General features: G+C 43.0%; 1 protein-coding gene across 1 annotated transcript in view; it reads left to right on the forward strand.

The window, feature by feature from the left end:
* Positions 1-14,318, forward strand: part of GALNS (galactosamine (N-acetyl)-6-sulfatase) — a 50,020-nt gene that overhangs the window by 15,639 nt on the left and 20,063 nt on the right. Inside the window, exons 10-11 of the mRNA XM_067302362.1 lie at positions 4,133-4,269; positions 6,872-6,974. Coding sequence (XP_067158463.1) covers positions 4,133-4,269; positions 6,872-6,974 — 240 coding nt within the window. The remainder of the gene's footprint in view (positions 1-4,132; positions 4,270-6,871; positions 6,975-14,318) is intronic.

Here is a 14,318-nt window from a genome sequence, read left to right on the forward strand (position 1 = left end):
TAAACCAGGGTGGAAGCAAAGAGCTTCTCAGGAGTGCCAAACACAAAGCTGAAGGGCAAATTCCCACCTCCTGCACCAGCGTGGTTCCCAGGAGTCTCTGCTAAGCTACGAGTCTGCCACCGAGCTCCAGCAGCGCCCTGTGGGAGACCGGTGTAGACTCACAAATCGGCTGTCTCGTGAACCAGACAGCTGCAGATGAAGGCAACTTTTATTTCCGTCTGATAGAGATGGAGTGGGAACTAGCTCTGTTCCCTAACATTTCACTTAAAATCAGATGGTTTAGCAAAGACCTTCTGTTTAAACTGTTTGAACTCATCCTGACCCTTCTGAGTGAGATGGGTCAGGGAGCAACTGCGAGCCAGCTCAGCCGGGAGATCAGTGCAGGCGGTGAGCTCCAGTCATGGACGTTTTGAAGCAGAGGTGGAGGGCTAGTGACCGTTTCAGCTGGCACAACTGCAGCCAGAAAAACAGGACTTGCATCTATTGCCTCAGCCTTCTGGCCAGTGAAATCCAGACATCGGCTGGAAGGCACAACCCATCCCGCTGATGGGGTCCGGCAGTTTATTAATAATCTCATTGATATAGGTTTTTACTTTTATTAAAGAGTGCATTTGTTTATTTTTTTTTTAAAGGAGCGCCTTTTTATTTAAAGAAAAGAAATTAGGTGACAGGATTGTGAACACTCTTGAGGGAGATATTGATAGAGGTTAGGTTAATTGGTGCAATCAGCTAATTTACAGTTTAGTGTGGGAGGAGGGTGCCTCGGGAGTCTATGTTGCTGTTGGCATCAGCATTCAGTTAATTCTGGTGCCTCATCAGGCATATTTATTCACACACAAACAGCCTTTCTGCAGTTTCCTCCTCAGCTATGTTTTCCAGGTGAATTCATAACAAATCAGCATTTCAACATTCCCCACATCACATCTGCCTTCTGGAAGGATCCAGCTGGAAAAAAAGAATCATATTCTGCTGGTATTTGAATCCTTCTCCTCTTCTGTTCCCTCACCCTCCTCCCCTTCCTCTCTCGTGCCTGCTTCCTGAAGGAGAAAAGAACATATCAACCCAAAGACAGCACTGCAACCTTTTCTTCACTATCTCCCATGGGGCGCAAATTGAAATTGAATTAGACAGGGATATCAGGTCTGCTCGCTGTGATAACTGTAAAAGGATTTTATTTAAAAACACCCTGACATTTGTTCACCCAGTTTCAAATATTTAGCTTTCCTCCTTTCCATTCCTGGCAGGGGCGACTTTATTAATTGTCACCTTTGATTCAGAGTTAAAGCTTGAAAGCACTGATAACGGCAGTGGTGACTATTTCTTCTAGCGACGTGGCCCACAGCAAAAGGATTTCATTTTCTTAAAGACGTTATGTGTATACTGAGAGTTTATTAAAAAGAAGGGGGGGAAGGAGGAGGGAAAAATCCGTTCTTACGTGCGTAATACCGGCTGTTTCTCACTGATACGAGCAATATCTGATCTCACTCTTTTTTATATATTATTTATTTTCTCTGGGCTGTTGCCCTCTCTGGATTTTTCTTTTTCTTTTCTTAAAAAAAAAAAAGGGAAAGGCAACTAGAATGAAAGAGCACTGTTGACAGGAGAAAATGGTAATTTTTTTATTTTTCTCTGAAAATACTTCAAAGTTTTATATAAATATTAACCTTTTTTTCCCCCTTCTTCAATGTGGTGCTGCAGAGCACAGATAAATCCAAGTGGCTGTGGCATGGGCATTTAATTTCCTTAAGAAGTTTTCTCTGCTTCACGGAAAAACGTTGTCTGAGACCAGAAGTGTAATTGGATGATTAAAGAGAGTCATCTACATCTGGTTATGGTTAATAAGGGCCGGTGCAAGAAGACCATGGTGGCCCCATAGGATTGTCACAACGCGATGTATAAATTAGGTGATATTAGAGGCACGAGTCTCAGGTCAGCGATTGCCGCTTGCTGCCTGTTATCGAAAGATGAGGCGAGGGAATGGATTGACAACAAGAAAAGTGACTTTTGGATTCGCCTTATAAACTGTGAGCGGCCTAATTACAAAAAGTCCCGGACACCAGCCTGCCTGCCTGTTCCTGATGTAGCAGGAGTCAGGGAGCAGGTGTGCGCCAGATCTGCTCTGTGTTAAACTCTGAGCTCTGCATGTGGTGTTTTGCTGACCCCACAGCGCTCTTCAGGCGTGTTCCGGGTAAATTAGCCAGCAGAGGAGCCTGCGAGGGGCTGAGCATCTTTGCCGAGATGCTGAGCACTTGTAATCCCCCTTGACTTCAGCGCGAGCGAGGCGTTCCCCGCACCAGTGGTTCACGAAGCCATCCAGGTCTGCAAGGAGTGAGGTCATGGCTTGTTTGAATGAGCGTACGCCGTTTTCTATATCCGAGGCCTTTCCAAGTGCATGCCCGAGACCAGAGAAGAGCCTACGTAAGGGGCCCGTGCGAGGAGCGTGCAGCACTGCCTGCCGCAGCGCAGGCTGTTGAGGATCCGGCCAGCTGCAGTTCTCCCCGGCGGTCGGTGTTTGTCAGGCCAGAGGGAGATGCACCTGGGTGCAGCTCCAGGACGTGGGGCAGCATCCATCTTAGGGGGAGGGTGGGCTTGCCAGACCCATTGATCTTGGTCAACTGATCCAGCTGCTTTCCTGAGCAAGAGTTTCCATGGTCAGACTTCCTCTTTTGCTTGGAGCTTTGCACTTTGATTTCTTCATGAGAGTTGTGGAAGCATTCTTACATCCTGCTTTTAATATTACATGTTCCTGCCAACACCTTCTGATGAATGACAGCCATTAAAAATTGAAATTGCTATAATCAAGTGACGTGATATTTTAATGTTAAACCTATAATCAGTTCCCTGCATGTTGCTTTTTCCAGTTATTTTGCTTATTAATTCTTCCTTTAAATGTTCACTTTTTCCAGCCCAGTCTCTTAATGAGAAGACTTAGTATCCCAGTAAAAAAGTGCATTTTCCCCCTTAATTTTCCTGTAGAGCAAGCGAACCAACATGTTGCAAAGATTCATTTATCATGTTATCATTTGTAATTGTATTTAAGTAATTAGTATCAGCTCACAAGCTGGGGCTCTGTTTGTGACTAGCAAGAAGATTCAAAGACAAGAAGTCTTTGATAGTCCCAGCATCATAATGTTCACACTGACATTAGCAAGTCTGCTGGCAGAATTTGGATTTCAGTCAAAATGTTTTTCTGTACTTTACAGATGTGCTTTTGTATCAGATGGCTTCTTGTCTCAGAAGAAGTGGTATGGCTGAAAAGGCTCTTTTCATATCACATCTTGTGCTGGTGCATCTTAGTGCAAAACGTGCTTGCTCTTGCTCTTGATTTGTAGATATCTCCTTCAATGTAGTGTGTCACTGGCTAATTAAACATTCTGCAGCAGATAACAGCAGCACACCACAAGGATGATGGGAGCAAAAAATCAGTCAGAACAGATTTTTTAGGCTTTTTAAATATAAATAATTAAGACCAGAGAGATAACTATGTCTTCCAATTAAAGTAAAAGAACTTGCAGATCTCCTTTGGAGCCAAAGCCAGATGTTTTTCTGCCTTATTAAAATATATACTAAAAATACCACAACTTTACAGTTCTTGAATTGTTGGAAATGGTTTGCCGATGAAGTCATCAGGCTCTTTTTGTTATTATCCATCTATTCTTGTGCTTTCTGGGAATTCTCTCAGGGTATTCTGGACTCCAGAGATGACCTGGTGAGGGAATCAAGGACTTTTTGCTTGTTTTAAGTGCTGATTTTTCAAACCACAAACAACTCAGAATTTGCAAAAGGAAATTGAACTCTGAAAAAAAGATGTTCCTATAAGTGCATACATAAAAAGAGGTGAGAAGAAAGAGAGAAAAATGAACCAAAATGCAAATGCTCCCTAGAAAACAATATGGAAATAGAAGAAATTTGGGTCTGGATTTCTCCTTTCCTCTTTTTTTCTTTTTCTTTTTCTTTTTTTTAAGTAGGAGGTTTGCTGATGACTGCTGCACTGTAAAGGGAGATTTTCTTAAAGATGGTTGGCAGAGAAGGAAATTAAGACAGCAACGCTCTGCTTTGGTGAAAACCAGCCTCCTCCACTTTGGCTTTAACTGAAGGTCTTTTTGCAAGTGCTTTTCTGTTGATTTTTCAGGTAAGTCATCAGCTGGGCAATGTGATGGATCTCTTCACCACCAGCCTCTCCCTGGCGGGACTGCAGCCTCCAAGTGACAGACAGATTGATGGCATCGACCTTTTACCTGCCATCTTGCAGGGACGGCTCATTGACAGGTTAGTTATGAACCCAGAGCTCCCATCCATGCCTCCAAGCTGAAGGGATCCCAAACTTTGGTTTATTTCTTTAAATTAAATTTACACATGTGTTTTATAAACTGAACTAATGCATTTTTGTTCCTGCTAGGTAAAGTGGGGTAGCATCAGAGCTTTATGGTAGGTACTGATTCTCTGTTGGAGCTAGCTGAGGTGGGATTTCCTGACACGCAACATATTGCTGTGCAGTGGATTTTGTGGACAGATGCAAATGTCAGGGGGTTAGCAGGGATCCCTGGAGCAGCATATGGCAACAGGAGAGATAAAAGCCTGTGAACTGTAGCCTGGGCAGGGGAAAATGCATTATTTATTACTGGAGAAGCATCCAAGAGCGTGCTGGCTCTTTGCAGAAGAGTTGCAGTTTTTGCAGTCCCTGTGTGAGGGAAGTTGGAGTCAAAGGCTGGGCCACTGAGAATGAACTGGAAGCTCACTTCTTCCCAAAGTCCTGTTTCTGTGGATGCTTTTGTAAGGATAGATTTGGGTTAAAGATCGGGAACCTTTATGGGCATGGAGGAATGCTGTGAGCTGTTGGGTACAGACACTAAAATTTGACAATGAATATCTTTGGAGAGTAGGAGAGGTGTTTTGTGATTTTGGTGAAGAATTTGGCAGCCTTGGAAATCAGAGTACAGGTTATATTCTTTGTCTGTGAGATAGCATGGAAACATACACATGCAAAACATATTTGAATTCTTTTCTGTGCTGGACTTGAGCCTTTGTTCAGTAAAATTGCTTTTGTGCCCACTAAAGCAAGAAGCACGCGAACAGTATTACCTGAGAGTCAGCCAGTGGCTGACATGAGGCATTGCAGGCTCCTCAAACACAGTCTATTCCCATCTTTACTTCCAAAAGTTTTATTGTTAAAAAAGAGAATCGCGTTGCAGCCACCAGCATGTTATAACAGTGCCATTTGTGCTACAGTAATGGTCACTCCAGGGCACGTGATTTTTTTTTTTCCCCAGATCTAACCAGGGGGTCACACTTGCCAGAGCCCCCCAAAACTTTACAGTGGATTCAGTTGTAGTGTTCCTTTACTTAGAATGAAAAAGAGAAAGGCAGAAAATGAAACCAGTAATAGCAAAATTTTGAATATAAACTGTAATCCCCATTCAAAGATAGAAAATACTTTACTTTTATTTTAAATAAGCAAAAACCTTATCCCCATGCCTTCAAATCAAAGGGGCACATAATAGCTTGTCAAATAATGAGTATTTATGGCAAGGAAAAAAGCAGACTGGTATGTGTCTGGCTGTGGCATGTTTGTTTGGGCTTTTAATTTTGTTAATGTGACTAGTTTAGATGCCTTGATTTCACAGGCATTTCAGGTGCGTTAAGGACGCAGGACTGGGCCCTGCTGGGAGCAGCCTTTTCCCTTTGCTCGGGAGCAGTTCCTAATGACAAAGGACACAAGGCTCGTTATGCAGGGAGCCTGTAAAGGAGGCTACAATTTTACTCAAAATAGAAGAGATCTTGGGCCACACTTGTCATTCAGTCATGGTGATTTTAATCCTATCGTACATTTAGGGACTGTTATTCAAGGTGGCATCATGGGAGCAAGCAGTTTCTGCCTCGTGGCATCTTTGAATCGAAGACAAAGATATATACCCTTACAAATAGCGATAAACAACTTTACTATCTCATCCTGTCAGCAACCTGAAACAACTGGAAAGAGCTGGCTAAGTCTGATGTTCTTGCATGATGAGCGCCGCCAACAAATCAATCCTCTCTCCTGCAGATAGTCCGTTTCAGTAAAATTTTGTACTGTTCCCTCAAGAAATGAGAGCACGTTATCAGGGAAACCAAACAGGACCATTGCTGGGATGCCTGGGGGAAGGGTAGTGTGTGTACAAGGCTACAAACCACCAGCTGCTCTGAATGGAGTACATTTTTCAGACGTATCTTTAATTGGGAGAACTTAGGAGGAAAAAATAGCAGCTTTCAGTTATATCTGTGGATGATGTAAGGGGAGGTTTTAGGGAAAGGAAATTGATAGGAGTTAAAAATGAAGCATATTTGGCTGCTAGGCTTTTTCATAGAGGGTTTTTCTGCGATGGCGTTCAGAACAGGCCAGCCTCTGGCGTCCTCCCTGGCCATCCTGCGCGTCTGACATAACGGCACACAGCTTGGTGCTGCCTGGCTGCCCTCCGCCGGAAGGGGAGACTAGGCATCGCGCATTCGGTGAATCCCCATTTCTCTCTGTCTCGCTCACACGCACACGCGCGCCGCTTCTGAGACGTTTGGTGTTTAAATCGGCCCGCTCTATAGGAAATAACAGGGTCTGATAGTTCAGGGATTAACGATCGCTGGCAGCCAAGCTGCATAACGTTTCATTCTCGCGCAATGTGAGCTCTCAACTTGATGAACACTTTAAAAAATGTTAATTGAAAACCTTGCAGTGGAGGCTATTAGAAGGCAGCCTGTTTCTGACTGATAGCCGAGTCGGAAGTCAGACGCCATTAAAGCGTTTGGCTCCCTTATCAGCGAGGCCGCGGCGGCGGCTGCCCGGGCCCGGCGCGTTCACCCTTCTCACGCAGCTCTGCTCTCCCCTCTGCATCCTTTTCAGGCCCATATTCTATTACCGTGGCAACGAGATGATGGCGGTGAGAGTCGGGCTTTACAAGGCTCACTACTGGACCTGGAGCAACTCCTGGGAGGAGTACGGCAAGGTAACGGGAGACAGACCTGCACCTTCCTTTCCCTCGCTCCCCCCTTCCCCAGTCTTTTTCCTCTGGGGAAATGACCCTTTAAAGAGGAAAGAAAGAAAATGAGCAAACTCTTTCTGAGTTGCTCTGAGTGGTGCTGCCTTTTAACAGCACTCCTTAGCCCTTAATGTTAAGCTCCTTTCCCTGGTGAATTATGGGCATCCCTGTGTTTCCCATACTAGGTTTGGAGTTTGATACCAAATTGATCATATGTCTCCCAATATACAGTACAAAAAAACCTGGTGCCCTTGGCTACTTAAATGGAATAAGGTGGGGGGCTTTGTTTTTTTTTCCTGAAAGGGAAAAGGAAGGCTGTAGGAACTGTACAGTGGAAAAAACAGCTCTTGTTGAAAATGGTTGAGTACATATGTTTAATCTATTACCAGCACTTTTGCAAGCCCACATCACTCTAAGATATTTTACGTTTTATTTGCCAAATAGGCCCTGCTTTTGTAATTTCCTGGCTTATCCTCTCACAATTAGAAGTTAAGCACTGTTATTTTTCTTCTTTTGTATCTTTCTTGCCTCAAACTTGGGTACTAAACTCTGAACCATTTCTTGAATGGCAGGTTCACATGTGTGCCTTGCTGATTATATGTTTAGACATGAAGTAAATGTATTATGGCACAGCTCTCAGCAATTTTGACAGCAGGCTGGTATTGGGGAGGGATTGTCTGATTTATTTTTTTTTTTAATATTTTTTTTTAACTTATGGTAGGTCCTCAAGGCATCACAGGTGCAGAAATAAGCGCTGATGACATTTGTGGATGTAAAAGTGCATGGTTACTTTGGTGGGGATGTCTTGGGGGTAGAAGGAAACGTCAGCTCCAAGGGAGCCATTTACATTCAGAGCCGTGAATGTGTGTTTGTCTTTTTGAGACTGTAAGGCTCAAGGAGTCAAAGTTTCTGTTTTACACAGAGTAAGAGGAAAGGAAAGTTGGCTCCAAAAATGCATTGCACGCTTTGTGTCAATGTTAATATTCCACAGCTAAAATGAGATAATATATTTGTCTAGGTTAGTGTGTGCATAACGCCCATATATCACACATGGCACAGTGCGGAGGATTTTCCCTGTGTGAGGCACTGGGAGGTTGTATGTGCGTGTGCATAGATATATGAATGGGCTCAGATGCATGCTTTTTCCATGTGTGTGGAAGATAATGTCACACATGAATAATTGCTCTGCATTGTAATATAAGCACATACACATACTTACATACCTCGTTTGAAAATAAATAAATGTCTACATCGATCTGAACCTATTTGTACATGTCTGAGTATGTGTGTAGCTGTGATAATGGGGACCAGTTACTCATTTCAAAGGCTATCCTATTGTGAGCAGTGGCAGTTGTGCAATTAAGGAATATTTATTTCTTTCTAAGTCTTTGTTTAACTGCTGTCTGATAAAAGTCGGCAATTATACTGTACATCAGAGAGATGATTAAAAATTCACTTGCTTTCCTGCAGCTTGTATCACATGTGGTTGATGTGGGTAAAATTGGAGCACATTAGTGGACAGACTAGCCATTACCAACATGCAGAGGAAGCTGGGGCTGAAATTTGTTCCAATTCTCCCCATGTCCTCGAGCCATTAATTACAAGCCTTGCAAATTTAAAAATAGAAATAAATCAGGATGCAGAACAGTTCTGCAGTTCTGAGTCTTGTTTTAGGAGTTTTGTAATCTCACCTTATGATGCAGTTGCCTCTCTCAGTGACTGATGTTCTCAGCTGTATTGATATTGGACTAGAATTATTCTGCCAGAATCAAAGGGGCCAATTTGTTTGCTAATTTCATTTGAAAGCAGATTTAAATGCATGCACGTGTGTGGCATTAGAAATTCTGACGGTTGGCAGATTTGCTGTTTGACAAGTTTGATTTATCATCCCAGTAGAACTTTAGCTAATAAGGCCTTGTGTAACTGCAGGATCGTCAGCATAGGTCATTGCCTCGTTATGTGAGTCCAATGTGGAGTTTTAGTAGACTTTTAAATGTGAATCTGAGAGGTCTAAACTCAGACCTGGGATAAGCAGATGCATCAGCTTGGTATGTCATCCACTTGAAAGAGATTTGAACTTGGCCAGATGTGTCAAAACAGCTGTCTGTGAATTTTTAAGAGGTTTGTTTTATGGATAATTGAGTATCTCATTATTTTTACAGATTTATTGCACATTTTAGCCAAAACTCCTTTCACTTTCAGAATTCCCTGGTTAATTGACAGTGTAGGAAATACAAAAACCTTGCACTGTTTTTAATCCATACTTAGTCTGTTTTTGTTTGACTTTTAGATGTGACTATACTATTGTAGCAGCCAGAATCACATTTTCATGTTGAGTTGGAAAGTGTGAAACTGTTACATGAGCACAAGCATGTCAGTTTAGGACTACCAGGCGTTTCAGGATTAACTAGAAATAATTTGTGCAACTTTAGCCTCTAACCTGGAAAGCTATTTGCTTAATACAGTGTAAGTTAGTTAAATAATGAAGTGTGTGTGTATATATATATATATATATACACAAATAAAAATGTACCAGAGAGAAGAAGCTAAAATCAGCAGCTATATGAATAGCCAGGTTGTAGGTGAGTGCAGACCATTTGGAAGTATACTTATTTCTGCTCTGCATTTGTCTAATTCACCTAATTCACTGTCAGACCAGCTTACCAAGGACTGTAGGACGTCTTTAGCAATTTTAAGATCAAGATTGGATGTATTTTGCTCATTTAGACAAATCATTTTGGACCAGTTGTGTCCTTCACTGTTCAGGAAGCAAGGCTAGAGGACCACAGCTCTGCCCTGGCCTCAAGGTTTAAAACTGCACCCAGGTAGCATTCAGTGATACGACTGTGCTTTACTAAGCAAGGGGCAGAAGGGCTGATGCTACAGGAGAAGTAATAACTAAGGATAAACCTGGGGAGCTCCCTCTCCTGTACAGCTTAAGACACACAGGACTTCTTCTGGAAGTCTCCTGCAAATTGCTTTTCTTGTTGCTCTGCTCATCCATCCTTTTAGCCTGTAGGTCATGCTTGCTTATCACCAAATTTGGCCTGGATTGTGAAGTGCATGAAAAATAATGCATGCAAACCTGGCATATTATATGCTACTGTTTTATTGCTGCTGAATTTTTGCTAGAAGGTCTCGGTTGTAATGCGTCAAGCCTTAGGGAAAAATAGAGCTGGTTTTCACCCCCTTCTCCCTAAAGGGCATTATGAACTGCTGTAACCTTCCTCTTTAGAAGGCTTGGAAAGGAAAAATTGTGTTGTTGCTAGAGTCAAACTTCTGCCAGGGCTGTAAGGAATTGAGCGTTCCTGTACCATGCATCTGCGGTCTCTGGTCTGGGGAAGACCAGTGAGGGTAACTTCTAAGCCTGCAGGAAGGAGGACAAGCAGGTGGAGCAGGGCTGGGTTGAATGGAAGGACTTTGCTCCTTCTGTGACAGTACTTGGCTGTACCCCTACAAGTCATGTGGCTCTGTGGTACCTACATTAGCTTATATTGCCAAAGGCAGCCCAGGGAGCAGGCTGAGCGCCCTTCTCCCTGGCAGTCTCTCGGTGGCCACCTCAGTAATGCTGGGTGCACAGTTGCCCAGAAGGCTTGACTTTTATAAATGGAAGCAGAGGAAAAGGACAGAAGTGACTCAGAAGAAAGAGGTCCCCTACTCACTAGCTTAAAGAAGTGGTTCCACAGTAGGCAACTTTTCCATTCTTAAAATATGAACACCCAGAGTTTGTACGGTTATGAGTTCTTTTGTCCAGCTGATTGAAGGGAGAGGTGCGTTTGATCTTCCTTATTTGGAAGAAGAGGCCTGAAAGGGAAAAAATGAGTATTCTCTGTGGATTTACCTAAGTCCTACAGAAATTGCCTAATTTAATGCTATGTAGAGGAGGAAGGAGTATGAGCTAGCAGGAGAAGGGAGATCTTCCTTCTGCCTGCTACAGAGATTATCCAGCAGAGAATATTTCTCGTGCCCTCCATGAGCGGTGGTGCAAGAAGGAAAAAAAAAAAAAAATTAAAAAAAATGTGGAAAAGCCCTTTGTTTTGCTGGAGAATGGCTGATAACATCAACCTTTCTGTTGTCAGCTTAGTATCTTGTTAGTAGTCTTCAGTGATTTTTCATAAAGGCTCCTGTGTCTTTAAATGATTTGTGTATGTGTCTGTGAGAAAACCCTATTGTTTTAATGTAAAATGCCAACGGGGTTATGTGTGCCGCAGCCTGTTCTGATTGCCCTTCTCGTCAACATGAGGGAATCGATAAAGCCTTTTCTGCGAGGGGGATGTGAAGTCAAGTAGAACCTCACAAATAATGACATTTGATTGTGGTCCTCTGAGCATATGAGCTAGCCATTGATCGCTTCTGCTTGAGAGCCGATGGAGACTTTCTGATTTGCCCATCTTCTGTGGTCTCTTCCAGACAGTTAACACATTAGAAGCAATTTTTGTTCAACAGGGTTGAAACTGGCAGTCACACTTTCAGGTGTCTCGTCGTTCTGAGTTCCAGTTTGGGAGGCTTTGCTGGGAGTTTCCAGGAGAGAGAGAATTACCACTTACCAGTGCTGTGGCAAATGGCAAGAAACAACATTCCTGGCTTTAATTAGCTGGTGTTTTTTCCTCTCTCCCGCTGTCCAATATTAATACAGTTTTGTTGTTGCTCCGGGTTTTATGTGCTGGAATGAGGAAACATGACCAGGAGACAGAGCCCAGATTTGCTGCACCACTATCAGAATCCACAGTTGCCTGTCAAGTCAGACTGATCTGGGATAGCGCCAGGGTGACGATTTGCCAAAGGGCTTACATTAACGCGAGTGGTGATTCCATTGCTTGGCGAAGAGCCCAAACTGGCAACCGGCTGTATTTGTCTCATGTCTATATTGACATAGCATCTGTGGTCTATTTGCTCTGGAAATTAAAGCATAAGCTGTGCAACCAATAGCCACTAGATCTTACAAAGGGAAAAAACAACAATCCAGGTTGCACAATTGCTGGGGAGAAGGGTAGACAGGCGTGTTCCCTGGAAGGCTTACCTGATGTGCAGAAATTTTTTTTTTTTTTTTTTTTTAATAATTGCTGGAATTTCTCCTACAGCAAACAGGTCTGTGCAGTGGTACAAAACACTGTGCCTGTGTAAGAGACGTGGTGCATGAGCTGAGATATTTCTGTTTGCCATCTGATAGCCTTTTATTGCCTCTCTTAGGAGGCACAGAGCTGACTTGTGCTCTAGGTAGGATCTTCTGATTTAGCTTTCATGCTTTTGTAATTGAGGAGAAAAAATCCAAGAGTTTGCCTAAACAGAGGCAGTGACCTTTCCACCTCATTTGATTGGTGTTACCTGTAGACATGCATATACCTTTGATAGTGTGCAGAGTAAAATATTAGGGCTGTGCTTTTAACTGGCTATTGATCCTCTGCATGTTGTTATTAACAGTCTCAAAGAAATAGTTTTAAGGAAATAATAGCAGATGAAGTGGTGGTTGATTTGGGTTGTGTTATTCTGGTGGATAGGGCAAGCATACGTACCTCTTTGCTCTTCTTCCACGTAGCATAACTTTATTTTTTGAGTGAAGCTCTCGTCTGGAGCTCCTGCTGGAAGCGGCAGAGAGCTGGGCCGCTCCTTGTCAGCGTAAATCAGCAGTGCTCCACTGCTGCCCATGGAACTACGTTGCTTTTGCTCCAGCTGAGAATTTGGCACATTTCTACTTATTGTTAAACCCTGCAGTGTTCACATGGCCCTATGGGCCGTGTTGTCAGATCATGCTTTTAAAAGAAAAAACATTTTGTTTATTGAAGAGCAGGAAATGATCCAAAATGGTGACATGATGTAAAATTCTCTTCTGGTGGCCTTCACCAGTAAAGGTACCTGGAAGGAGCACTCTCCTCTTTTACCAGCCTGGTTGTGCTTCAGCCTGCCCAGGAGAGCAGAGCTACTTTCCATTCTTCCCTGCCAGAGGACAGTTTCTTCTCTCCTGTCAAAGACATATATAAGGAGTTTTGGCGTGTCCCTCCGCCCCAGCTCCCAGCAGCACACATGACCAGACTTGCATGCTTTCCAAGCAACTAGAGCCGTTGTCCAGATGTTCCAGTGTGTGGATTGTCTTGTCTTTAAATGCTTCTCAAATCTCAAGCAGGTTTTATTTTGTAATAGTTTTGCTCCAGAAATGAAAAGCAATCCAGACTAGAGGATCCTAGATTTTTGATTTATTGGTGTAGCTGATTTTTCTCTTTCCCTCTTGAGAACTGAAAATAGCTTTGAGTTGCAAAACAGAATGAGATAGAGCTTAGGGAGAAGTTAAATATTCTTTTCTGTCAAATAAAAACTGTTTTACTGAGTCAAACTGAGCGGCATCGACCACTGTCATCATACCCATCTGTTTTCAATCAAGAAGAGGCACACACACACACATTTTACACACATTTTAATTAGAAATAATTAGATTTGCTGCACTATGGCATGATCAGAGTTCCCTCCCTTAGACGTGTGAACTGTTCCTGGAGAGCTTTTGCGACACTGTGAGAGTCCTTCTTCCCCCATCCTCCGTTCAGTGCAGCGGCTACCTCTGCGATCGCTCGCTCTCCTGCGAGCTGGGTGCTGAGAAGTGGTGAATCACGTTAAGGTTCTTCAACACCTCACTCGACGTGTGTTTGTGCAATGAGTAAATCTCTTCCCTGCGATCCGATGCATGTGAGTGAACTCCGGAAGCGACTGCAAGTTTATGGCTGGCAAGCTTCGGAAAGCCCGGGTCTGGTTAACTTGGCCCAGGGACTATCTGGTTTTCCACAAGCTTCGTGTGCTTTAGTCCTTGTTTGTTCCTTTGCTGCCAGGCAGCCCAGCTCCACACCACGTGTGCTCGCTCTTGCTTCTTGATTGAGTTTAACCTCTATAATTTTAGGAAGCAGATAAAAACATTTTTCTCTAAAAATGAGATTCTTAAGGGACTGTGCTTAGTTCTGTATCTATTACCTTCTTACTTGCTTTCTGCTGACTCATTTCATTAGCTTTTACTTGGGTTCTCTCTCTCTCCCCATTAGAGTTTTATGCCGTGCTCGTTTCCGTGAATTATGAGAGAATCCTCTAGTTGTTTCTACAGTATTTTAATTACTATTATGCTGGACAGTGCCTTAATCACAGATGTGAGGATATGATTTTAGCACATATGTTTTGCTCATTTGTTGATGATCAAGTAGAAAATATGTTAAGTTGTCTCTGCAGGTTGAATATTGGTGGTCACATAGTGCACCAAAATAATAATAGTCAGTTTTATTTGTGGAGATAAAGTTGAAAAGCCCTAGAAATTTACATGGTGGTTTCAGCCACGTT

Source organism: Apteryx mantelli, chromosome 10 (assembly GCF_036417845.1).
Source record: "Apteryx mantelli isolate bAptMan1 chromosome 10, bAptMan1.hap1, whole genome shotgun sequence".
Lineage (NCBI taxonomy): Eukaryota > Metazoa > Chordata > Aves > Apterygiformes > Apterygidae > Apteryx > Apteryx mantelli.